Source organism: Clarias gariepinus, chromosome 10, assembly GCF_024256425.1.
Source record: "Clarias gariepinus isolate MV-2021 ecotype Netherlands chromosome 10, CGAR_prim_01v2, whole genome shotgun sequence".
NCBI classification, from domain to species: domain Eukaryota; kingdom Metazoa; phylum Chordata; class Actinopteri; order Siluriformes; family Clariidae; genus Clarias; species Clarias gariepinus.
The window spans coordinates 14,277,796-14,305,598 of NC_071109.1; the positions used below are offsets into that span (position 1 = coordinate 14,277,796).

General features: G+C 37.3%; 1 protein-coding gene across 4 annotated transcripts in view; it reads right to left on the bottom strand.

Annotated features, from left to right (window-relative positions):
- Nucleotides 1-1,479: 1,479 nt before the first annotated feature.
- Nucleotides 1,480-27,803, bottom strand: part of csnk1a1 (casein kinase 1, alpha 1) — a 68,365-nt gene continuing 42,041 nt past the window's right edge. For 2 of the 4 annotated variants that reach the window (XM_053506247.1, XM_053506250.1), the window contains 5 exons: nt 23,185-23,263; nt 21,689-21,763; nt 21,345-21,451; nt 20,932-21,080; nt 1,480-4,544 (listed from right to left, as the gene is read on the bottom strand). In XM_053506247.1, coding sequence (XP_053362222.1) covers nt 4,537-4,544; nt 20,932-21,080; nt 21,345-21,451; nt 21,689-21,763; nt 23,185-23,263 — 418 coding nt within the window. In that variant the 3' untranslated portion in view covers nt 1,480-4,536. Of the gene's footprint in view, nt 4,545-20,926; nt 21,081-21,344; nt 21,452-21,688; nt 21,764-23,184; nt 23,264-27,803 lie in introns of those variants that run through there. The other 2 variants (XM_053506249.1, XM_053506248.1) reach the window with 2 other exon arrangements.

Consider the following 27,803-nt stretch of genomic DNA (forward strand, 5'->3'; position numbering starts at 1 on the left):
ACCCCGATGAGGACGACGAGCATGCAGTTGAGCTTCCCTGAGACGGTTTCTGCAGAAATTGTTTGGTTATGCAAACCAATTGTTTCAGCAGCTGTCTGAGTGGCTGGTCTCAGATGATCTTGGAGGTGAACCTGCTGGATGTGGAGGTCCTGGGCTTGATGTGGTTACACGTGGTCTGCGGTTGTGAGGCCGGTTGGATGTACTGCCATATTCTCTGAAACGCCTTTGGAGACGGCTTATGGTGGAGAAATGAACATTCAATGCATGAGCAACAGATGTGGTTGACATTCCTGCTGTCAGCATGCCAATTGCACGCTCCCTCAATGCTTGTGGTATCTGTGGCATTTTGCTGTGAGACAAAACTGCACATTCCAGGGTGGCCTTTTATTGTGGGCAGTATAAGGTACTGTGTCAGATCAGCATCTTGATGTGGCACACCTGTGAGGTGGGATGGATTATCTCAGCAAAGCAGAAGTGCTCACTATCACACATTTAGACTGATTTGTGAACAATGTTTAAAAGAAATGGTAATATTGTGTATCTGGAATGAATTTTAGATCTTTAAGTCCATCTCATGAAAAATCGGAGCAGAAACAAAGGTGTTGTGTTGATATTTTTGTTGAGTGTATATAATAATTGTAACAATAATAGCTGCTTTGCAACAATGACCATTGTTAAAAGCGCTGTATTAATACAACTGAATATAAGTGTTTTTAGAATTATTTTTAGACAGAAGAGGCTTTCTCCTCGCAACCGTTTCAAGCAAACTGTACTTGTTCAATCATCTTCTATTTGTACAGTCATGGACTTTAACAGTAAAGCCTTAAAAATGTAACTTTTTTTCCCTATTTCTCCGAGTATTGTACTCTCACCTTATTCTGAATGTGCTTGGACATCAACTCCAGGAAAAATTGGCTTTCCAAAACCATGGCTCATGTTAAAAAACACCAGAATGCTCTAGTCTAGCCAATGGCTAATTTTATAAAGATCTGGACACCTGCTGATGATTAGTTAATCAAGTGCTGATGATTCGCTGCAAATGACCCTCTTAAAGCCTGTGGAAATAATAAGGTGGTGGGGGGAACATTTTTGGCTTCATTTGTGTTGTAATAAATAATGGCACAGGGGGAAAAAATGATGCATGTCTGAGGTTGTATTTGCCTGCGACCTGTTACAATTACTTTATTTTTCTCATGTTTTTGCATGAAAACAAAATTAAAAGAACATAAGTCTTGTGTAAAAGTTGATTCTTAAAGTTCCATCTGAGTAATCAGATTAGACGAGGTTCATTTTAGGAGTGGTGATAAACAGTGGTGATAGGCTGCAGCACTAGAATTTTTAAATTTGATTTCAACCAAAGTTATAAAAAAAAAAAAAAAAAAAAATCAAAGTTGTATATTTAAAAGTAAAGCTATGCATTCATAATTGACAGAAGACCGTTGACTCCTCTCCAAAACATGAGTCTCTTCACAAAATCTATGCCTTGTTCAATTAAACTTTATTTGAATAGCACTTTTAACAATGGGGATTGTTGCAAAACAAGTTTACAGAAACAATTCTAGATACAAATTAAAATGTATACATTTATAGCTCATCGGTTTGTCCCAAAAAAAGAAAGCCAGAAGTCATAGTGGCAAGGGAAAACTCCCTGAGACACCATAAGGTAGAAACCTTGAGAGGAGCCAGACTCATGAGAGAATCCACCCCAATTTGGGCAGTAGCAGAGGGCATGATTATACAATAAATCGCTTCTATAACTGTTTAAAAAGTGTAGCTGAATATCAGGAAATGCATTTCGGTTAACATCAATTTAACATTAACAGTTTACTGATTGAGACTTTGGTATATAAACTTGTGTCAATTACACTTAAAAAGTAGTCTAGTAACTAATTATTCTCCCATCTTGCTTTCCGTTCCCCCTTAATCATAATTAGTGACAACTATCAGTGTCAGTCTTATTCTGAATATTTGTGTTGTGCCAATTATGAACCAACCACCATGTCAGCCCTAAAATTGCAGTAGTTATTAGAATAGAATTAGAAATGTTTTCCCCCTATTACTGTTAAAGGATGGAGTTTTTTTTTTCTTCAGACCAGCTTATCCAATATTAATTATGAATTGTATTTTTATAGGTTTAGGGTTTTGAAATATATTCAATATTTACAGATTTTTGGCATTTTAACAGGTACAGAAGATTCTTGGTCATTTTTTTTGTTATTTTATTTCAACACTGTACATTTAAGCCATTTTATTTACATATATAAAACCTTAAAACATACACTACGTTGGCAAAAGTATTTGCTCACCTGCCTTTACATGCATATGAACTTGCATTACAACCGATTCTTAATCCATAGGGCTTAATATGGGTCATCCTTTTCAGCTATAACAGCTTCAACTCTTCTGGGAACGCTTTCCGCAAGATCTAGAAGTACGTTCATCAGAATTTTTAACCATTTTACCAGAAGCGCATTTGTGATGTCAGACCCAGTCATTGGACGAGAAGGTCTCGCAGTCTCCACTCTAATTTATTCCAAATGTGCTCTAATCGGGTTGAGGTCATGACTCGGGTGTGGAAGAACTTAACTGGTCTGCACAAACGGATGTTGGATCCATGTCCTTATAAATCTTGCTTTGTGCAGTCATGTTGGAACTGATGTGGGGGTGTTTTTCAGTTATTGAGCTCGACAACTTACTTCCAGTGAAAGGAATTAATGAACCTAATGTTTCAACATACCAAGACATTTTGGACAATTTCATGCTCCCAACTTTGTGGGAACAGTTAAGAGATGGCCCCTTCATATTTCAACATGACTGCACACCAGTGCACAAGTGAGGTCCATAAAGTCAAAAGAACACTTTGCTAATTAGAGTGGAGAGTGCAAGCAAGACAGTCTTGTCCAAAATCAGTGCCTGACCTCACAAATCTGCTTCTGGAAGAATGGTCAAAGATTCTCTTACCCACACTCTTAAATCTTGGGGAAAGCCTTCCCAGAAGAGTTGAAGCTGGTATAGCAGCAAAGGTTGGGCCAACATCATATTAAACTCTTTGGATTAAGAATCGGATGTTACTCAAGTTCATATGCATTTGTAGGTAGGAGAGCAAATACTTTTGGCAATATAGTGTATGAAAATTAACTAAACTAACATTGTGAAGTGGGTGTATTAAAAAATTGCAAATGACGCATTTTGAATTATAGTCTGGGTCAAAGTTTCTCAGAAGTCATTTATTCTGACATGCTAAAAGGGAATAAGTTACACTTCATAGAACATCCAGCAATAAAATACTTTAAGCTGGTCAGGAGAAAGGAAGAGTAGATTGGTGAAGAAAAACAAAAGCAGGATGTGGGGTGGGGGACAACCCTGAAAACCATATAACTGGTGCATTGTGGCTAAAATCAGAAATTCGAGCTGATCTTCCCTCAAAGGACCCAAAAATATACAAAAGAAAACCCAAAAAAAAAAAAAACCCTACAACATACTTTGAAATAAAGAAAAAAAAAAAAAGAGAGAAATACGACCACCAATATAAAAGAAATGCTGCTCATAGTCCCATGGGTGTTCTCCAACAGAATGAGCAACACCTCAAGGAGCAACAAAAACACCTTTTCCCCTAAACCAGTTTATTCAAAAGAAAGCTCTACAAAACATTTTTTTATTAAAAAAAAATAATAATAAACAAACCAAAAAAATTAACTGTGGCCATCAGTTGTTTTTAATGTAATGGAGGAAGAAAAAGGAGAAGAAAAAAAAAAAAACTTAGATCATTTATGCATACAATTTTTCTTCTAAGCACTTAACATACAAGTTTACTGAAGTGATGTCTAATTTATAATGAATATGCTTCTGTGGATTTCATTCTTTATTTTTATACTTCTGAATATCAAGTACAATAACTGTTAATGCAGCGTTCTAAAGAGAAATCTAGTAGTCACTAGAATTTTTCATCTTCACATTAGAAGCTCTTCTACAACATCACAGCAGACAGAACCTCATGTTTTCCTCATCTTTTAAAACAGATGCCTGCTTAGGTATAGCCAGGTTTCCTTTTATAACAAGAGTTAATTTTTATTTTAGGATACTGTTCAATCTGACAGTTTAAGCTCATGACAGCCAGTGATGTAAGACAAGAACATTTTCCTGAAAAAAGTTTTCCTGAACGAGAAAACTTGAGCAAACCTTCGTTTTGCACAGTTACACACTCAGAAAACCAATAATTTTCTGAAGTTTTTGAAAAGTCATTCTGGAATGAGGGAAGGCAGGGGCAGAAATACAATAGAAAAGATTACAACTTCAAAATCCATACCAAGCCTGCCCTCTTTATGGATATACTATATACATACCAATATATAGATATATGCAGAGCATGTTACCTATATATACTGATTGCATATGTAGTATATGAAACCAAGATCTTTCAAGAAGAAAAGAATGCCTGAAATGGTGAATTTGATTCTAAATGCTGGGATGTGATCTGAAGGCAAATCCTGCTAAGACCTTTCTTCTCTTCTTTGCTTTATTAAACTGCCTTAATGCTTAGAAACCTGAGAGAGAGAGAGAGAGAGAGAGAGAGAGAGAGAGAGAGAGAGAGAAAGGATTAAATTTTAAATTCAATTGCATGTGTACAGTCAAAATATCAATTCATCCTTGAAAAAAAAAGATAAAAAAAGTCATTGATAATTGAAATAAGCTTCTTTAATCCTTAACCCCTTGCTTGAGAAACGAAATGACTAGAAAAGCAAATCTTGTTTTGCCAGCCCTATGAATGCTATAAACTATTGGCCTCGACAAAGACAACCGAATTGAAAATTAAAATCTAAAAACAAGGTCTTATGAGCATTTCTGAGATATTCTATTAGTCTTAAAAGCTTAAAAGTTTTAAAAGCTATTTTGTAAAAAATATTTAAATGAACACTTTCATTTAAGATAAATTAGACCAGAACCACATTAGAAGTGCTCAAAATAGATAGCAGTTTAAGATGTACTTGGGAAAATAAATCTTCTATATAAATATACACATAACGACTGATCGTGTTTCTTGGCCCAAACAAGTCTCCTCTGTTCGTTGTTTTTGGAAGTAATGGATACTTTATGATATGACCATAAAAGCCTGAAAGAAATATATCTGCTGCTTGAACTTTAAGAAGCATCTATGTGGGCTCTAATCTAAGGTGCTATCAATCGTCAGTTTCTGACACTGGCCATTCTATTAAACTTATTCTCTGCAGCAGAGGTAGCTCGACCTTCATGAAAGCCAGTTTTATTAGAGTATTTTATGGTTTTGGCGACTGCACTTGAGTTAAGTTTTTAAAATTTTTTGGATTGAAAGGCCTTCACATTTCTTCAAGTAATACTAGACCGTTTTTTTTTCTTTACTCAAATAAGTTTTTTTTTTTTTTTTGCCATAATATGGAGTAATACAGTAGTTGTAGCATGGATTGGGCTATTGACTAGCCATCTTTCCTCTGCACAAGACAAATGATAGTCTAGAGCACAGAAAGATAAATGATTCACTAAATGATTCCATACAGGTTTTTTTTCATAGTTTGGATGTCTTCAGTATTAATGAAAATCAATAGAAAATGCAAATATAAAAAACAGTCACGCAATAGAGCTGCCAAAATAAAGAGCTTTGCTTCTTAAAATCAGTACTATATTGCAGTTAAAATCCAAGGCTCAAACCTAAAGCTGACATTCAGAGCTTATCATTGTTGAAACAATCAATCTAATAGGACAAAACTAGAAAAAAAAAAAAAAAGACCTGACAACTGACTGTTGAAATATTTGATCACTTGACAAATGTGTAGGTTTAAACAATAGGTGGCATGCTTTAACACAAGTAGATGAAAATTTCCACTAAAACAGCTTCAATCCTCAAGGAATGGACTCCGGAAGACACTCAACAATTGAACAGCAAATTGCTTAAATCAAAAGTATGACAAAGAAGAGAGTATGCCCCCACCGCCAACCAGTGGGCACAAAATTTTTCAACAATTGGTCATGTGTTGAACCAATTGTTTTTTGTCCTCAACAGGGAAAATGTGGTGCTGCAAATTGCTGTTTTGGTGTGTTGTTCCACACCACATGGTTTTGCTTTTGTTGCTAACTTGGTGTGCATTTCAATTTACCAGATTTCTTACATCAGAAAGGTTTCTGAACATCAGGAAAGCAACTACTTAAGACTTATAGCTTCATTTTCACACCACATCAGTGGTTTTATTTATTACACTGTAGAAAATTCAAATAGATACGTGTTAAATGAATTGGTCATGTATTGTTGCCCCAACTTCTTAGTGGTATTTAATGAGACAGCAGTTACTTTAAAGTAAAATACCAAATAAAATAATTAAAAAATAAATAAATCAAGTTTTCACAATAAATTTACTGTCACTGAGATGCAGTCATAGGACTTATTTAATTTGTGACGAAATGAAATAGTCACATGATTTATTTATTTAGTTTAAAGGATATAAAAACTGCCAGATTCCCTAATGCAAAGAGTTTGAATTTATTTTTGTTTTTACCAAATTAATTAAATACCCTGTTAATGTTAAACATGACTTCAAAATGTGAATAACAAAGTATAACCCTTGAAAATATTAAACCCTTCCGAAAATAAAACAATATGTAGCTTTAACACATCAGAATTCCAGTCTTTAACACACTGGTGGTATATAGCCTTATTCATATCTGATATGTACAGGGGTTAGACAGTAAAACTGAATCACTGGCAAATTTAATGTTGGAGGTTTCATGGTTAAATTTGACCAGTCTGGTGGCCAATCTTTACTGAATGCCCTTACTGGTGGAATGTGCAGAGTGTAAAGGTTTAATTAGCAAAATAATAAGCAGTTCTGCTTAAAATATTGCAATGCACAACATTATTGGTGACGTATCAAAGTTCAAAAGAGGACAAATTGTTGGTGTGCGTCTCGCTGGCGCTTCTGTGACCAAGACAGCAAGTGTTTGGAATGTATAAAGAGCCACGGTATCCTGGGTAATGTCAGCATACCACCAAGGACGAACCACATCCAACAGGAGTAACTGGACGCAAGAGGAAACTGTCTGAAAGGGATGTCCGGGCGCTAACTCTGATTGTATCCAAAAGCATAAAACCACAGCTGCCCAACTCACTGTAGAGTTAAATGTGCGCTGTGGAGGATTGGGTTAAAGCGTTGATGGGTAGCATTTAGGGGCTACTGGACTGTAGCCATGATGGGTGGCATTTAGGGGCTACTGGACTGTAGTCCATGATGTTTGGTCAGGACTGTTCTCTAAACATTGAATTCCAAAAGGACTGGACATGCATCTATGAAGCCATCCAAATGATTTCTAGAGGATCTGGACTCCCCTCAGACTCCCACATTGAGAAAAAAAATTTCATCTTTGCTAGTTAAAAAAATGGCTATGATATTGCAATAAAAAAAAATAGTTTTCAGTAAAAGAGCAGTGTCATCCAGGTATTTTATCGACCTTTAATCCAACTAGAACCTCCACCTAACCTGTTTTAGTTCTTTTCTATAGTTTTGAAAAAACAAAGGTTTTTTTTAAGTAATGTTTGAGTTCTAATTGTTAGGGCATTGGTAGGCCAAAAAAAAAAATCACTTGAACCTAATACATCAGCGGGCTACAATGCTTTTTGAGCAGATGAAAAGTTGGGCTTATGTCAACCCTAGACATATATAATTAATTGAGCCTTAATCCAACACTACTTGAGCTGCCAAAGATTTTAATTCCAATTTGAATCAACTTAAGATTTTAAAATTGGTACACATTGCGTCAATTAAACAGCAATGTGAAATATTTAGTTTGGCCAGCAAATTTCTCAGAAAGTTAAGTAAAAAAATAAAATAATTTTTTTTTTTTATGAAAATAAAAGTGTGCAACGTTAATATGGCTTATTTATTTATTTTTGCAGTGCATAATAAAAAGAAGAATAACAAGGGAAGAGGTAATTGTGCCAGTGAACTTGTATGACTCGAAAGGTAAGGTCATCAAACTCTACAGTGGTAGTATGCTGTCTCCGACTAGCAATCATTTTGCAACAAACTAGAAAAATTACCGCTTATAGGGAAAAACAGAGATGACTTCATCCTCCTTTAGTGTTTCACAGCAGCATGGCTGTGTGGAACTTTCAGATTCTGCACTGCAGATGACAAGCTTCCAATTTTTCTTACACACAACTTGTGAAGGTATTGGTTTTTACACAAACTATAACTAGTATGGCCAGGGCATTAAAGACATGGAACAGTGATGCGGTGGAGGATATTTATGAGTGCTTGGACTGTGAAGACTGATGTTTTAGAGCTTAATAAGTACACAGTGGCTAAGACATTCATCTTGTTCTGTGGTGACTGCAGTATACCAACAGATACGATAGCCCAACCATGAACTATGGTTTATACCTATAAGACAGCTAAGGTAAAAAGATGATTTCCCTGCAAAAACAGACATGTCTTAAGCCGTGAACCACTTTAACAATCTCCAATTTAAAAGATTAGAGATACGAACCAGCTGAACAGTGCTCGAGGATTAGAGGAAATGTGGTGCAGTGCGTGGTGTGATTAGAGCTGAGAGGCAAGTGGGTGCGGGCTGCCCAAGTATATTTGCCAACACTTCAAAAAAAAAAAAAAAAAAAAAAAAAAAAATCTGTCAATCTGCTGTCCACGATTGCTAAAGTAGTAGTGGACAGTCCCCTCTTGTGCTAGAAGAATAAGCAGGTAAAGGAGCGGTAGCATCCAGAACTGTGAACTGAGAGGCAGTAAATGCAGCGAATACCAGCTGCTGTAAAAAGTATAAGAATATTGAAGGTAGAACATGCTCTGCAAAGCATCTCACACCAAAACACATTATCTTATAAATCAGTGCCATTTCTGTGCCTATGCAACCCATTTTGTTCACAAGTATAAAATTAAGTCATGTTTATACACTTAGTTAAAATTAATTAAAATTCAGTTCATCATATTCCTATGTTGTGCTGGAAAAAAAAGATGCGTCACTCTGTACTGCATAATCCAAAGCCATATTTTATTTATATATATATATTATATATATACACACACACACACACACAGTTCAATAAGTATTTGATCACCCTGTGATTTTGCAAGTTCTCTTACTTAGAAATCATGGAGGGGTCTACAATTGTCAGCACATGTGCATTTTCAATGTAAGAGACAAAATCTGAAAAGAAAAATCCGGAAATCACATTGTATGATTTTTTTAACTATTTATTTGTGAATAATTAATATATAATATATTAATATTTGTGAATTAGTGTGTCAAATAAGTATTTGATCACTTGCTTGTCAGCCAGATTTCTAACCCTCAAAAGACCTGTCATTTTGCTTTTAAATAGTACAGCCACGCTCTGCTCATGATTCTAAATTAGTAGCACCTGTTTGAGGTTGTTAGCTATCATAAAGACACCTGTGCACCCCACAATTAGCCAAAGTCTAAGTAGACACATGGGGTATCAATGATGCTAATAATGGTGAAGAATTAGCCCAGAACTACACAGGAGGAGCTGGTCAATGCTGTGAAGAGAGCTGGCACCATTGTTTCCAAGACTACTATCAGTAATACACCAAGACGTCATGGTTTAAAATCTTGCATCGCACGGAAGGTTCCCCTGCTTAAGTCAGCCCATATCCACACCCGTCTATAGTTTACCATGGACCATCTGGATGATCCAGAGAAGTCATGGGAGAAAGTCCTGTGGTCAGATGAGACCAAAGTAGAACTTTTTGGTCTTAACTCCATTAGCTGTGTTTGGAGGAAGAATAATGATAAGTATCATCCCAATAATACCATACCTACAGTGAAGCACGGGGCTGGAAGCATCATGCTCTGGGGGTGTTTTTTTGCACAGGGGAGAGGACGACTGCACTGTGTGAAGGAGAGGATGAACAGGGCTATGTATTGTGACAAATTGGGCAAAAACCTCCTTCGCTCAGTCAGAGCATTAAAGATGGGTCGTGGCTGGGTCTTCCCACATGACAATGACCCAAAACACACAGCCTGGAAAACCAAGGAGTGGCTCTGTAAGAAGCATATGGACTATTTAAAAGCAAAATAACAGGTCTTTAAGGGGCAGAAATCTGGCTAATAAGCAAGTGATCAAACACTTATTAGACACAGTAATTCACAAAATTATGTGAAACAATGTGATTTCCGGATTTTTCTTTTTAGATTCTGTGTTTCACAGTGGAAATGCACCTATGCTGACAATTGTAGACCCCGCCATGATTTCTAAGTAAGAGAACTTGCAAAATCACAGGGTGATCAAATACTTATTGACCTCTTACACACACACATATACACACACGCATATAGACATTCAATTGTTAAGATATAAACAGCTAAAATAATGTAATTTTGTATAATAAAATGATATATGCATAACTAAAACTACAGTAAATTACGTTTGAAAACACATTCGCTAGTTAACAAGTTAACTTTGTAGTGGACTATAAAAAAAAAAAAAATAGAAATGCAAAAAGCTAATAGTCACAAATGTACTGTTATTTGCATTCGCTGAAAACCACAACAATCACTAAATGTAATATTCTACTGTTATTCGCACCATGTAATTTAAGATGATCTAAAGTAGCGCCATTAAATTAATCACTATTGCTCGTGAGGTGATTGCGCAATGTGATGCTAGCGATTAGCCCGTGAACAGATCTAGCGCGACTGTCCCGAAGTTAGCAAACAGTTTAAACAAAAGCACTTAAACTATACAACTTTTACACGATGAAGAGATACAGTTTTACTGACCCTGCTGAGGTTTCGCCATCCGTAACACCAACATATTTTCTTTTTAAGTGTTTGTGCATGACTGTGATACTGCCATGGCATGAAAGCTCGGTCTTGCATAGCGTGCAGGTTACCGTCTTCTTAGAGGTGTTTAATGTAAATTGCTATCAAACCTTGGAGGACTCGGGGCGTGCGCTTTTTCCTGCAGACGCCCCTGTAACATCCATTGCGCGAGCGGCTGTCTATCTTTGTGTATTTGTGCATCTTGTGGTCGCACTCCTCAGTGACGTGAGCAGCCCAACTAATCGATAACGGCATTCGTTGACGACGAATTTCATTATCAATAATTATCGATTTTATCGATTAGTTGTTGCAGCCCTATTAAGTATACATACACACACAGTGCATCCGGAAAGTATTCACAGTGCATCACTTTTTCCACATTTTATGTCATGTCACAGCCTTATTATAAAATGGATTAAATTCATTTTTTCCCCTCAGAATTCTACACAAAACACCCCATAATGACAACATGAAAACCGTTTACTTAAGGTTTTTGAAAATTTATTAAAAATAAAAACATTGAGAAAGCACATGTACATTAGTATTCACAGCCTTTGCCATAAAGCTCAAAATTAAGCTCAGGCGCATCCTGTTTCCACTGATCATCCTTTGGATGTTTCTGGCTTAATTGAAGTCCACCTGTGGTAAATTCAGTTGATTGGACATAATTTGGAAAGGCCCACAATCCAAGCATGAAGTCAAATAATTGTCTATAGACCTCCCAGACAGGATTCTCTCGAGGCACAAATCTGGGAAAGGTTACAAAAAAAATTTCTGCTGCTTAAGATCCCAATGAGCACAGTGGCTTTGATCATCCGTCAGTGGAAGAAGTTTAAAATCACTAGGACTCATCCTTGAGCTGGCCAGCCATTTAAACTGAGCGATCGGGGGAGAACGGCCTTAGTCAGGGAGGTGACCAAGAACCTGGTGGTCACTCTGTCAGAGCTCCAGAGGTCCTCTGTGGAGAGAGGATAACCTTTCAGAAGGACAACCATCTCTGCAGCAATCCACCAATCAGGCCTATATGGTAGAGTGGCCAGATGAAAGCCACTTAGTAAAAGGCACATGCCTGTCTGATGAGACAAAGATTGAACTCTCTGGTGTGAATGCCAGGTGTCACATTTGGAGGAAACCAGGCACCGCTCATTACCAGGCCAGTACCATCCCTACAGTGAAGCATAGTGATGGCAGCATCATGCTGTGAGGATGTTTTTCAGCAGCAGGAACTGGGAGACTAGTTAGGATAAAGGGGAGGATGACTGCAACAACGTACCGAGACATCCTGGATGAAAACCTGACCTCAGACTAGGGCGAGGATTCATCTTTCACCCTAAGCACACAGCCAAGATATCAAAGGAGTGGCTTCAGGACAACTCTGTGAATGTCCTTAAGTGGCCCAACCAGAGCCCAGATTTGAATCTGATCGAACATCTGTGGAGAGAGCTTCAAATGGCTGTACACCATCGCTTCCCATCCAACCTGATGGAGGTTGAGTGGTACTGCAAAGAGGAATGGACGAAACTGGCCAAGGATAGGTGTGCCAAGCTTGTGGCATCATATTCAAAAAGACTTGAGGCTGTAATTGCTGCCAAAGGAGCATCACATCGACAAAGTATTGAGCAAAGGCTGTGATACTTATGTACAGTCGGGGCCAAAAGTTTTGAGAATGACACAAATATTAGTTTTCACAAAGTTTGCTGCTAAACTGCTTTTAGATCTTTGTTTCAGTTGTTTCTGTGATGTACTGAAATATAATTACAAGCACTTCATATGATTTAAAGGCTTTTACCAACAATTACATGATATTTATGCAAAGAGTGAGTATTTGCAGTGTTGGCCCTTCTTTTTCAGGACCACTGCAATTCGACTGGGCATGCTCTCAATCAACTTCTGGGCCAAATCCTGACTGATAGCAACCCATTCTTTCATAATCACTTCTTGGAGTTTGTCAGATTTAGAGGGTTTTTGTTTGTCCACCCGCCTCTTGAGGATTGACCACAAGTTCTCAATGGGATTAAGATCTGGGAAGTTTCTAGGCCATGGACCCAAAATTTCAAAGTTTTGGTCCCTGAACCACTTAGTTATCACTTTTGCCTTATGGCACGGTGCTCCATCGTGCTGGAAAATGTATTGTTCTTCACCAAACTGTTGTTGGATTGTTGGAAGAAGTTGCTGTTGAAGGGTGTTTTGGTACCATTCTTTATTCATGGCTGTGTTTTTGGGCAAAATTGTGAGTGAGCCCACTCCCTTGGATGAGAAGCAACCCCACACATGAATGGTCTCAGGATGCTTTACTGTTGGCACTCACCTTTTCTTCTCCGGACAAGCCTTTTTCCAGATGCCCCAAACAATCAGAAAGAGGCTTCATTTGAGACTTTGCCCCAGTCCTCAGCAGTCTATTCACCATACTTTCTACAGAAGATTAATCTGTCCCTGATGTTTTGTTTGGAGAGAAGTGGCTTCTTTGCTGTCCTTCTTGACAACAGGCCATCTTCCAAAAGTCTTCGCCTTACTGTGCGTGCAGATGCGCTCACACCTGCCTGCTGCCACTCCTGAGCAAGCTCCGCACTGGTGGCACTCCGATCCCGCAGCTGAATCCTCTTTAGGAGACGATCCTGGCGCTTGCTGGACTTTCTTGGATGCCCTGAAGCCTTCTTGAGAATTGAACCTCTTTCCTTAAAAGTTCTTGATGATCCTATAAATTGTTAATTCAGGTGCAATCTTAGTAGCCACAATATCCTAGCCTGTAAAGCTATTTTTATGCAACGCAATGATGGCTGCACGCGTTTCTTTGCAGGTTACCATGGTTAACAATTAAAGAACAATGATTCTTCACAATGATTCTTCCCTTCTTTTAACATGTCAAGTCTGCCATTCTAACCCAATCAGCCTGACAATGATCTCCAGCCTTGTGCACGTCAACATTTTCACCCTATTTAACAAGACGATTACTGAAATGATCTCAGCAGGTCCTTTATTGACAGTGATGAAATGCAGTGAAAAGGTTTTTTTGGGATTAATGTAATTTTCATGGCAAAGAAGAACTATGCAATTCATCTGATTACTCTTCATAACATTCTGGAGTATATGCAAATTGCTATTATAAAAACTTAAGCAGCAACTTTTCCAATTTCCAATATTTATGTAATTCTTAAAACTTTAGGCCATGACTGTACGTAATTTCTCAGTTTTTAATTTTTTTTTAGTAAATTTGCAAAAACTTTAAGTAAACTTTTTTCACGTTGTCATTATGGGGTGTTGTGTGTAGAATTCTGAGAAAAAAAAAATAATTCAATCCATTTTGGAATAAGGATGTAACAAAATGTGGAAAAGGTGATGGGCTGTGAATACATTCCTGGATGCACTGTACATACATACACTGTAAATGCCAGAATAGTGAGGGCTACCACCACAAGTACATTTCGGACGTGAAAAACACTGAACACATTTAAATTAAATGGGGTTGCATTGAGTTATAAATTGTTTGACTGTAAGGCCTTGTTCACACGGGCGATAAGTTTTTGGATAAACGAACTTGCTCTGAACGTCCTAGACGCTTATGTTGCGTTTTGTAGTGGCGCTTGATTGACTTCTTCACCGGCGTTCATTCGTCTCTGTCTAACGTCAGCCTGCAGCCCAAATTGTTGTTTGTGTGTTAACCTGTGGGGGCAGTGTCGGGAACTGGATATGAAAGCCCGCCGCTAGCGAGTTCCCTCTGACTGTACTACGTCAGATTAAAGGAAGTTTTTTTTTGAAATGCGAACATTTCAGCGTAATTTTTTCAACAATTTTTTTTTTTTTTTTGCCCTTTTCGGCATTTCCCTATGTATAGCATGTAGGATCATGGGATATATCCGGTCCTTCAAAGCGTAAAATGAATGCAGAGAAAACATCATTGACTCCTACGTGTAGTAAACACTCGCCGCTTGATCCAACGCTCGATTTTAACGCCCATGTGAACAAGGCCTAAAACAACTGTTAAGCATTATTATAGTATTATAGGATATGGATATATATCCTATAATACTATAATAATGCTTTTGATATACACTTGCAATTAAAAATATTCAACCCCTAAAGAGTTTTAAGCATTTATAAATAAAAATTTTGTCAAAGTGTAGGATTCTGCTTTGGATGGCTTCTTAACGAGTTTAGTGATACATAAAATCAACACAGAAAATGTATGATGTAGTATTTGTGAGTAACAGTATATTTTGTTAAGATCGCCATGTCACAATTATTTAACTCCTATATAATATTGTTTTTGAAGCTTTCACAGGTTTTATGGCCTGAAGTGGAGATGTAACATCATTAAGCCTTTGGAAACTCTATAACGATCCTTCATTTGCTTCAGTTGTGATGCATATATAAACTCAGACCATGAAGGTGTTCAAGGTGAGTTGCAATCATGGGAAAGACAAAGGAGCTTCCACAAAAGCTGAGAGAGGAGATTATTTTATCACATCTGAAGGGCCTTGGGTATAAGAAGATTTCCAAAAGATTTAACATTCCAAGAGATACCATTGTGAGCATTATAAGATGGACTTAAGATGAAGCAAGATTTATGGAACAGCTGCAAACCTGCCTGGCCATAGAAGAAAATTCACAATTTTATCAAGGGCCCTTAGCAACTTAGTCAGAACAGCTAAGAAAAACCCAGTGTGACTTTAAGACAGCTACAAGATTACATGATGAAGGCTGGTACAAGTGCTTCAGTAGCAACTATAAGACATGCACTGAATAACCAAGGACTTCATGGCCGGACCCCAAGACACACTCCACTCTTGACCTCAAGGAATATCAGGAGTCGATTAGAATATGCCAGGAGGAATTTGGATAAAACTACAGAGTTCTGGGAGACAGTTCTTTGGATTGATGAAACCAAACTGAAACTTTTTGGACTTCTTTGGACCAGCAGTATGTCTGCCGTGCAAAAGGTCAGGCTTATGACCAGAAGAATACCATCCCCACGGTCAAACACGGAGGTGGGTCAATAATGATGTGGGGCTGTTTTTATGCGGCAGGAACTGGCAATCTTGATTGTGTACCTGGCATTATGGATTCCCAGAAATACCAGGTCATTTTAAAGAAGAACGTGATGCCTCCTGTTGACAAATTAAACCTTTGTGATCATTGAATTTTCCAGCAAGACAATGATCAAAAGCACACCTTCAAATCAACCAAAGCTTGGTTGGGGAAAGATGCTGGAGTGTCCTGGAGTGGCCTTCTCAGTCACCAGATTTAAATCCAATTTAAAATCTCTGATGGGATTTAAAGAAGGCAGTTGCAGCACGGAAGCCATCAAACGTCACTGAGTTAGTGACTTTTGCAATCGAAGAATGGGCCAAGATTCCAATTGAGAGATACAAGAAGCTTGTCAGCACTTATCGAAAACACTTGTTAGAAGTTATAAAAACTAAAGGGCGCGCCACAAGGTATTGAAGCTGGGAGTTGAATAATACTGTACATGCTCATGTGTTACAAGACTTAAAATTTTAATTTGAACTTCTGTCAACTTCTGTTGTCAAAATAAACATCAATAAATATTTTATTTCATGATTTTTTTTTTTTATTTATTTTCATTATCTTTCATCAACATCACATATATATATAAATAAACATATATCCTGGGAGAATAAACCAGAAAGTGGACTCAGTGGTCCATATAACCTTTTAGATGTAAATAAAAACATTTTACATAATTAAAGTCTCAGAGTCTGGAAGAAGAGGAACAGAATGGAAACTGGAGCAAAAACAAGCACAAGTCCGGCATATTTTTTCCACAGTGTGTAATGATTTGGGATGCTATTTCATCTGCTTGTGTTTTTATTAAGTCCAGTCAATACAATGCCTTCACATCGGCATCTACCAGAAGATTTTAGAGCACTTCATAGTTCCGTCTGTTGACCAGCTTCAAGTAGAAGCCCATTTCCTTCTCTAAGATAACTTTCCCAGTGCCAACTACCACTAACTGGCCTTTTGACTATGATATTACAGTGCTTAATTGGCCAGCCAACTTACCTAACCTGAACCCCATTAAGAAATTGTGGTGTATTGTCAAGAAGAATGTGAGAAACACCTCACCCAACACCACAGATGAGCTCAAGGCTGCTATCAAAGCTACCCGGTCTTCATAATTCTTCAGGTCTTTCGGTCTTCAGCAGCTCCACAGGCTGCTTGGCTTAATGCCATGACACATTAATGCAGTAATCGACACTTAATAAGCCAAATGAGCAAATCATGTATTAGTCATTATAGTCATTGATTTAAAAGGAAAAAAAAGCTTGAAATATTTCACTTAATGAGTAATGAATCTAAAATATGAGATTTTTTACTTGTGAATGAAATTGTATTAAAAGAAAAATCCATGATATTCTAATTTGTTATTTTTTCCTTATTTTTTTTGGCAGTAATGAAAAAAAATATATCAGATTTTAAACAAAGAAATCCCTGCACACACTGATCTTTAATTTACACTGGCAGTCTTAAATTAGATCATATTAAGTTTGTACACATTGATGTTCATAAGCAAATAAATACTTGTTCAGGTAGTACAAAGGAGATCTTAAAGTGAGCCAATGCTATTTCATCTACAAAAATCCAGAAACACTGAAACTACTCCATTTAAGAAAACAAAGATTATGCTTAAAAAAAAAAGGCATTTCTTTAAAATAAAATTTGGTCCCTTTATACCTTCATAATGATTTTGAAGTGACACAATTAAAATATGATTAACTAGTATGCATTCATCTTTAAGGGGTTTACCACATTATTTTATTCATAATTTATCAATTACGATTTAGAAATTAGACATTAAAGGGGTGTCTCATTTTTCTTTTGGTTGAAGGGGTAGGGGTAAGGGTAAGGGCCAGATAGCCCTCCAAACTAAGATTTTTCGGGACCTCATTCAAACGAAGGGCTAAGCGAAATTTTCAAAATGGCTGCTCACTCGAGCAAGCAGACCCATAAATCTAAATAAAAATAAAAGTAATGTAAAAAAACGTTTGCAAAAAAATCGCTAACGTTTGCTAGCGGACAGCACCGATTGCGCGATATTACAAAAATATATTTTTATGTCATACACTTTACTGCATGCTACAAACAAATATAAAAGTTCAGTAGCACGGTAGATTGCCGAGCATTTGATAACGCATTGTTTGTTTTGCTTACGGCCATATATGAACGTATAACAGTTAGTGGTGTCCCATTTCTTAGGGGAAATATTTTAACCCTTCCCCTTTCCACTTCGTTTTAAGGGACAAGGGGAAGGGGCGAGGGGTAGGGGAAGAAAATAGAATTGGGATTGGCCTCAAGTCTCCACAATTTTTACAGCCTCAAAGGTAATTGGGTAAAACTGACTAAGTGGTTTTTATAGTCAGGTTTGGCCTATTTCCTTATTTCATGATGAATTAAAAAGAGAAAAGGTCTGGCATCAATCAACTGTTAAATTTACATTTGGTAGCTGTTCATGGGACGTCTCAATATACAATTTAAAGAATTGCTGCTGAACAAAAGGAGGCCACGATAAGATTGAAAATACACATCTAATCAAAGTGAACAATCTTTAGAACTGTCCAGAATAATTTTGCACATTCTTAAAAAGAAATGCACTAACAAGCTCAGTCACAAGTACTTCAAAAGTTATAGCCAAATCAAGAATATCTTTAAGGAGCATTTCTGTGAATGCTAAGAAGAGAGGAAAAAGGGGGGGGGGCTTATGTTCCAAAGTATATCATATTATATTCCAAATACATTGGAACCTTGGATCGTAAGTAAGTTGGTGTGTGAGTGTTTTTGCAAGACAAGCCATATCTTAACTTTTTAAATGAGCAAGGTCTTGATATACATGTACTGTAGTATGTATACGCTCACACATGATCACACCTGAGCAAATAGTTCTTCTCGCTCGCGGATGTTGTAGGATTGCCTTAGCCTCCCATACTCCATTGCGGTGTCAACGTCCATGCGTACTGTTTACTATAACATTGTGACCGCAAGACTGGCCGCCGTGAAGAAAATAGTTAAAAGGCAGTATCAGTGGAAAGATGATTCTGTTTAAATGACATTGCAATGTAATTTCCGCGAAATTTTCAAAAGAAGACAATTAAAATCAGAAAGCGTTTTTGTTTACGCAAGATGATTATTCCTGTAACCAGAGACTGTCAGCACACACACACACACACACCAGTTTCCCAACAGAGACTCACTCAACCAAGTTTGGAGAGACACACACCCCCAGTAGCTTGCAGACAGCAAGCGCGCGGGGCGTCTCTATTCAGTAAACCGGTGTATCTAGGACAATTTTCTCACAGACGCGCACACAAAATAGAGGCTTTACATGTACACAGTGTTATCGTAAATGTGAGCACAGATGTTGACTATACAAGTAAGGCACGTGCACCGAGACCATGTCAATTACCCACAGTTCCGCAGCGCGCGCACGAGAGAGAGAGGAATAATTGTCTCAGTTGTGATCTCGTCCCGTCAAAACAAGAAACGCATGCTGCCACATGATACTCGATGATACTTAGTATTCGTACATCAAGACTTGCTTGTTTATTTAGTCAAAATTGATAAATTTTTGTTGTCTTGAGGAACGCTTGCAAACCGGGTTACTCGCAATCCAAAATTCCACTGTACAATGCTTCCTGGGTCCCGACTAGAACGCCGCCTCTCAGTTTATTTAGTCCATCCAGTTGACGTTTTTTTCTGAATACATGTTTAAACAACTGAACAGAAAAATTGCATAGTTTTTTGGCCTTTAATTTTTCTAAACGCAAAATAAAATTAAATTAATAATGATTAACTAAATCACTTCGACTGATGTGGCAATGATTACTTTACCATTCAAGTAAATTCTAAGATTAAGGACTAGTGATTAGGAGAAATGACAACTTAAGCATCTAAATTACAGTGAAAATTTATTTGCCCCCATCCTTTTTTCTTATTTATTTGTCATTGATTTTTTTTCACATATTTGTCATAATTTAATAGTTGAGTTCATCAAAAAGTTTTAATATTACACAAACAAAGATAACCTAAGTAAAAACAAAATGCACAGTTTTTAAATGATCATTTATTACGGGAAAAAAGCTTTCCAAACCTGCCTGGCCCTATAAATTGGAAGAATTTCCAACCTTCCCAGGTTGTGGACTGCCTACCAAAATTACTTCCAGAGCCCAATGACAACTCATCTAGGAGCTTTTAAAAGAACCCAGAACATATAAATAACTGCAGGCCTCACTTGACTGCTCATGACTTAACAATGAGAAAGAGACTGGGCAGAAATGACATTCATGGAAGAGTTCCAAGGTGAAAGCGTCTGCTGACAAACAAAAAATGGTTTATTTAAAAAAAGTTTTTTTTTTTTGTTTTTTTTTTTAAAGTCTAGATTATCCCAAAGACTTTTGGGAAATAGTTTGTGGACTGATGAAAGGTGTGCATCCTGTTATATCAGAGGTAAAACTAACAGCTTTTTAGAAGGGCATTATACCAAAAGTTAAAATTGGTGGTGGTGGTAGTAGTAGTAGTAGTAGTAGTAGTGTTATGGTCATCAGTGTATGGACCTAAATTATTTTTTCATAATAGATGGGACCATGAAATTAAGGTTTTGGAGCAGCCCCCTCAAAGTCCAGACTTAGGAATGAAATTATTTAACACTGCATTTTGTATTTACTTTGGTTATTTTCATGTAATATTAAAATTAGTTGTTTTTTTTTTTTTGTAATTTTAGTGAGGCAAATATGCCCCCAAAAATCAGGAAAGTGGCAAATACTTTTTCACAGCAGTGCATTTCATATATGATTATAATCTGACATTTACAGAAAGATAGAAGAAACCCTTAAGCCCAAAGAATAGAGACTTTGTCAAAGTTAGTAGTCAAATTTCCCAAGGACGTCTTTGCACCTGCAAGACTTTTTTTTTTTTAAAGCTGTGTGGGCCCTCCTTAAATTTACACCATATATTCATATTGGTGAATCTTTGAATGAACACAGAGTCTTCCAATTTTAATAATGTGTTTCTTTTTACACCTCCACTAAAAAAAACATGATTTAAACTATTGGTGTCTTACTTTGCACTGAAAACGTCACTTGGCTGTTTGCTACTAACCTTTCATGTTACTCTTGGGTTTGTCAGTTTGCTTGCCTGTGGGGGTCTGTGCCTGTTGCCCCTGTCCCCCTGTGGAGGCTGCTTGTTGTGCTGCTTTCTGCTTAAGCATGGTCCAGTCAAATGTGTAGTCATACTGGTGGTTCAGAGTCCTAGGGGAGAGCCAGTGACAGTGTCAAAATACCAGCTTGAAAGTAATAAGTGTAAGCGTAAAAATATAAATATTTTTTTAAAAAGTGAAATTTAAAAAAAAAATCAAATTAGGCACAACTTAACTTTGTATTTCTGAGGTAATCAACTGATTTGGGAAGAGAACCACTAAAAATTACATGCGCTCAGCATACAAATATGTAGATTGGTGTTCAAGTCGTACCCTCTGCTATTCAACGAACAGCTGGACTAGTACTGATAAGTACCTGAAAAGAATCCGGAAGAGTTGACGAAGGTACATGTAATCAGGGGCCTCCTCAAATCGTAGCCCACGACAGTAGTTCAGGTACATGGCAAACTCAGCTGGAAAACCCTAAACAAGGCAAAATGTTAACAGTAACAAAAAGGTTAACAGTGTGAATTAGCTGTTGATTTTTAAGACCAATGATGGGCCAGTTATCAAATTCACATATTCTCAGAAATCGTGTATGCATATAATTATTATTATTATTATTATTATTTTTATGTATTAGACAATACAATCAGCCCAATTGAAAACTGGAGTGTTATTTTTCTGAACTTAAAATCTCCATGAGCTCGCTCCACATACCTTACACAAGACCTCAACAGGAGTTGACATCTTTTTCTCACTAATCTTCTCATATTTCTGTTTCTTTGTGGCAGCCTGTGTAAAGTGCATGAACGTATGTGATTTATCACTAATTAAAAGCATTATAAATAAAAAAAACACATGTACCCTGGGTCAATCATGAAATTATCCAATCTGCCAGCAACGTGACAATATACATCATCCAGATACAGGAAAAGCTTAAGTTAAGATACTATAAATAGAGAGGGGGAGAGAGAGAGAGAAAACATGACTGTTGGTCTTAAATAGACTACTTTGGCCTAGTTGATCAAAGGTCAAATGGCACTATACAGACTGGTTCGGACTGACTGGATAATTACATTAATTATAACCATGGAGGTGGTGGTGATGTCATGGCCTCAACTCAACATGGGGCCAGTTATTTTGGTTTGGTTTTTACCAAAACAAACCCGATGGATTTTGATATACTCATCCTTGGCGATTTATATAATCGCCACCAAAACGGGCCGATGTGATCTAAAGACATTGTGGATGCCAAATTGTAGAGGGATTTTTGATATCTCAAATGGGCCAGCCATTACGATGCCTTAAACTTATGCCGAAAAGTTTTTTTTTTTCTCCCTAATTTAGTCATTGCCAATTCCTCCCCGTCACTATGGGGGTCCCACATTAAGGCTACTACTACCATTCAGCCGGGAGGGCCGAAGACTATCACGGGTTTCCTCCGAACCGCGTGACGCCAGCCGACCACATCTTTTCAAACACACTAACACACTAGCCGCTCCTTCCGCGTGCGCAAGCTCACAGACGCCCCTGATTGGCTGTAGAGCCGTGATTAATGTGGGTGCACAAAATACCTCTAAACCCCTTCCCTCTGAGAGAGCTCGGCCAATCAGCTCTCTTTAGACCTCCAGCTGTGAGAGGTAACAGCATCAGCCAGGGATCGAACCAGCGATCTCCGGATGACAGGGCAAGCACTTTACCACTGCGCCACTCGGACGTACTAAAAAGTAGTTAATAACTTTGTGCGACATTATATTGAGTGACACGTTTAGTGATATCACATTAAGTAACATCATAGTATGATGCTTTTTCGCCTAGCATCTGCGGCCTATTGTACACACGCACACAGTTGACGTGACAAATACTTGGGGCCCAAGCTGACATCAGCACTATTACGTATTGTGTGACATGGGCAAGTTGTGTGGTGCGCCCAGGTGGCAATGGCGCAAAATGCTTGGCCCACTCCTGCTTGCTTGCAATTTACAAGTTACAATAAAAACTATACCAATTACCACCTTTTTTGTGCATAAACAACTGTGTGCATACTAACTTTGTGGGATTTTTAAATGTGCCTGAAACAAAATCTCTTGCACTGAACAATGTCATTGCAGTTAAAGTGCATTTTAAAACTAACCAAGCACAAATCAAACTCCCACATCAAGTCTGAAAAAAATTATTTTAACCTCCAAACAGCGCATCTGTCTTTAGCTTACCTTCAGTCCCTGCCAGGGCAAACTGGTTCTGTTGAAGTACATTAGCACATAGCCTAGAGATTCCATGTCATCTCGACGACTGGTAAAAACAAAATAATTAAATTCAATGAGTGTATTTAATATGTATTGAATATAAGGATAGAATACATAAATATATATTTTAAAAGTTGCGTTTTCAAGTACAGCTAGTATGTGTCTGTAGGCTAGAAAGCCCAGAGAACCATAACCACAGTTTAAACATTTTTTGACTGAGTTATTTTAGCAAAACATAAACAGACCTATATAAACACGTGATAAAATACATAAAATCTTTAAAATCTACAAACTTTGATAAATTTCTAATTAGTTAAAGGTGCAGTAATTGATAAATAAGCAATATCAAAGCCTGTTTTGTGCACACGGGCATACAACATGCAGTCCACACACAGCAAATGAGAAACATCATTGTTCTCCTGGAACTGCAAGAGAGTGCTATCCTGTGCTAATGGACAGAATGGGAAGAAACATTTCATGTTTAGCTTTAATCCCCAAAACAGCCAGAAACAAAGGGGGAAAAATAAAATATATATATAAGGATACATAAATATAAATATGTAAACTCTCTTGACTCCACCATGTATCAACTTAAAGTACAATTTGGTGGCTGTGGCAATGTGCGTCCATGAGCTTGGGTGCAAAGCTTTTGGAAAGCACTCAAGTGTTTGGTGTGGTAAGGATTTATTTGTTTGGCCAGTGACCAACATTTATCGAGAATTAATTACACCAAATTTAAATCAAGCAGTTTTGGGGGCATATCTGCTTGCTGGCAGAAAACGCGTTCAAACTAACTAAATAACTATCCACTGTGATTAAATAATTATCTTAGAATTAACGCAATATTCAAATATTTTTCAAAAGACGAGCTAAATTCTGAAAATCCATACCTAGTAGTAAACAACTGAAGCATTTCTGTACTGCTGAGTATATTGATTTTAGATTTTCTTTTATTTTTACCCTATAATCTGGAAATTGCTAAATCGATCATCACATGTGGCACAGCCAAGACGGCCCAGAAAGCTGCTAAATATGAAGGGTTTGCAAAGGATAAAAAAAAAATAATAAATAAAACTCAAAACCTAGTATTAGTACTAAAATATTTAAGCTTGAGTAAACTATAAATACCAAGTATCTCAGTTTAGATTAGCACATGCACCATAATCACCGGGAGGACTGCTGACTTGACGGCATTCTGTAACAAGGAGGGTAAGCCACATGTCATAGCTAGCTATTCATAGAGGGCTGTAAAAAGCATATTCATGGAAAGTTGACTGGAAGGGGGGAAAATATCAGAGCAATAGGGCTAGGGTTGGGTACTGAAAACCTATATAACTTGTATGTACCGGACCGAAACAGAACGTGACTTTCGTTGCGTCATTTCGGTGCCACTTAAATGCCTGAACTGTCTATTGAAATATGTGTTCTCTGGACTTCTATATTTTTGTAGATTACTTGTTTATTAGATTAAATAAAAAAAAATTAAGTACGAATCATTAGGAAATGATACCATTCGAACGATCCACTCGCTCTGACGGGAGCAGGTGGTCTACCGCTATCTTAGCTTGTTGAATTAAACTTTCGTTAAAATGCCTAAAACTAAATGGTCAAAAGTGTGACCATATTTCTCAAGAAAGGATTCCGACACCGCGACGTGCAGCAAATGTTTACAGCAGTTGCGTGTAAAGGGGATAACGCGTTGAATCTAATGCAACATTTGAGAGCACATGGAATAAACTTAAAAGCAGATGGAGGCACCGTGTTTAACAGCCTGCAGACAACAGCTGGCACTATCAGTGTGGGTGAACCCCAGCACCCAGTCATCCCAACCATAGCAAAAAGAAGTCCACCGATTATGATGACGACAGCAGCCTTTTTGCAGGTTAGTGGTAGGGTAATGTAATGTTAATTATAAAATGCTGTTTTGCTTGTAGTACTACAACAGTGACCCCATTTATAATTGCAAAGAAGGCTGTGCATGTCCTGTGCAGGGCATGCAGTAAGTCAGGAAATATGGTGTATTTTGCCAGAAAAGGCAAATATGGTGAAATTTCTGCAAAAGAATTGCTAAAATCTGAAGCGGTTTAGTTATTGTAGTAGGGTTAGGTGGCTTATGTTTTTAATATATTGTTCAATTTTAAGCATTAAATGTTTTGTTTAATAAAAATGTATTCTAGAGTGAGCCACCATCATTTTGTGGCTTTTGTAAAGTATCGGTTCAGGCACCGTTTTGGCACCGGTACCGTTTTAAAAGTATCGATTTGGCACCGGTATTGAAAAAATATTGAAATGGGGGTGGTGGTGAAAGTGATTACTTTGTCAAAGAAGTTCAAATTAGTTAAAAGACAATTGATCAGGTGCTCAAGAAGTGAGAGGGCCCCAAAACACCACTGCAACACGGCTTGATTTTCGACCCCAAAGGGTTATCCTATTACTTTTCTCCCCCTCTTTAAATGTGTTTTTGTAAATAAAACTATATTGAATTTCTATATTGAAATTTTGTCCCAAAAAGGTAATATAAAAGGCAAATAAATGTTTGTTATTAAATTTATGTTAAAAATAAACAGATGTACATCAGATTCTCGCCTGCACACGCACACACACACACTGTGCATAGCGATCCATTCACATGCAAGATTTACGTAAATGACTCTACTGTATTCAGACATAATTAAATGCTAATTGTTTGGAGGGAGCGAGGTGCTGATACATGCCTGTGTCCAACAGAAATGGAAAATTCAATATTTTCACATAAATATTCTTAAATGCATGTAAAAAGCTTTCCCTGAAAAAATGACTTGTTGCATGAATCCACACAAAGTGCTTCTTTTTTCCTGTTTGTGTCCAGGGTTGAATAATTGGTTGACCATGAATGGCTGGAATGTGGCTGTACATGTGTATATAATAACTGAAATAAAGCTGCTCATATTGACATCGTTTTGAGTGAAGGAGAGTTAAATCCCTTACATCAAACCTAGCTAAAAGCGGCATGGACAATAAGCAGTACAGAGTCTGCTTGGCCCACCCAAGATACTTTGTTGGGTAGGACATACTGTATTCATTGTGAACATAGATTAGGTCACTAAATTGATGCATGTTTTATGCATCAATAGCCTTTACAGGTTTAATTATTTTTACAAATTCAAATAACTCTTAGGTGTCTGCGGTACTGCAGGCCGTATTTTTTTCTGGTAACCATAAAAAGGACTTAATGCATGGTTATTACTGATCTCACACACAAGTGTAATACATCAGTTTATGTACTGCACACTCACAATATCAAAACATTGTGCTGTTGTAAAATGAAAAACAGGGTGTGCTTTCAGCAGTCTTGGTCTCTGTAAACAGCTTTCTGAAACACGTCACTAAAATAAACTGAAACTCAGCGAATACTTGACACATCGCATAAGAAATAATGCATTTTACTGCATATCATACTGTGTATGACTCTGTATGTGACAAATAAAATTTTAATTTGATTTCTATAGAAAGCTTAAAGTGTCTACTATTAAATAAAGCAAGTTACACTGAAAAATATTCCCAGTTTATGTAATCTGTATGAATAGAAGGAGAGGTACAGTCTTTCTGCCATACTTCATTATCTGATAGTGCTGGGGGACGTTACTTTTTAAAGCAACTAATTACATAAAAAAAATACTGTCTTTAAAAAGTAATCAGTTACATTACAGCGTTACTTTCTGATAAAGGTAACTAGATAAAATAGAGTATTTTCCATTGCAGAAAATAAAACTCCTTTGTGATTCCTCATGCATGTTTTAATCAAAACCTTTATAATTATTCTACCATCATCACTCTGCGAAGTTTAGCCCATAAGCTGTTAACTACTAATACCCCTTCTCTCACCTACGTGGTTTCAAGCGGTGGCCGCAAGTACAGTTCTTTAAGATTCACCGCGAGTTTTGCCGCTGTGATTTGGTTTCCATCTTTCTCCGTGTCGGTCCTCGCATAGTTATACCACTATCTCACAGATTGCGGTTTAACAGGGGGGTGGTTATCGAGGTGGGGCTTGTAGGACAACTATCAATCACACACTCATACACACAATAAAAGGTTGGGAATGACTGCTGTCTGGCTCATGGATTACATAAATTGTCTAAATAATGGATTAAATTTTTGAAAAATAACAAAATAACAGTACTTAATGGCGGACCTAACGCGTTAGATTATTTGTCACAGCAAAAAAGTAATCCAAGTACTCTAACGCGTTACTTTGTAACTGATAATGACCTGAGACTGGATGTGCTCACAACACATTTGATGATCTGAAAAATTATTCGGTCTATGACTCAAAAGCCACACAATTTTGAATTGAGAGTTTTGTGATCCATTGCAAACCATTCTAAATGTCTGTTCTTGGGCAACGTTTTTAATGCAATAAAAGCATGTCTTCAAAGTCTATGAATAATTGTGTTAAATCAATTGTGTCAAATTAAGAAAGGAAATAAATGAATTAAAGAACCCATTATGACTAGTGCCCATTCTACAAGCCTGCCAGATGACGGGTAAGGACTGATCTGGCTCAAATTGTGAACTTCAGGTGCTTTAAATGTGAACAGGTGCTTGAG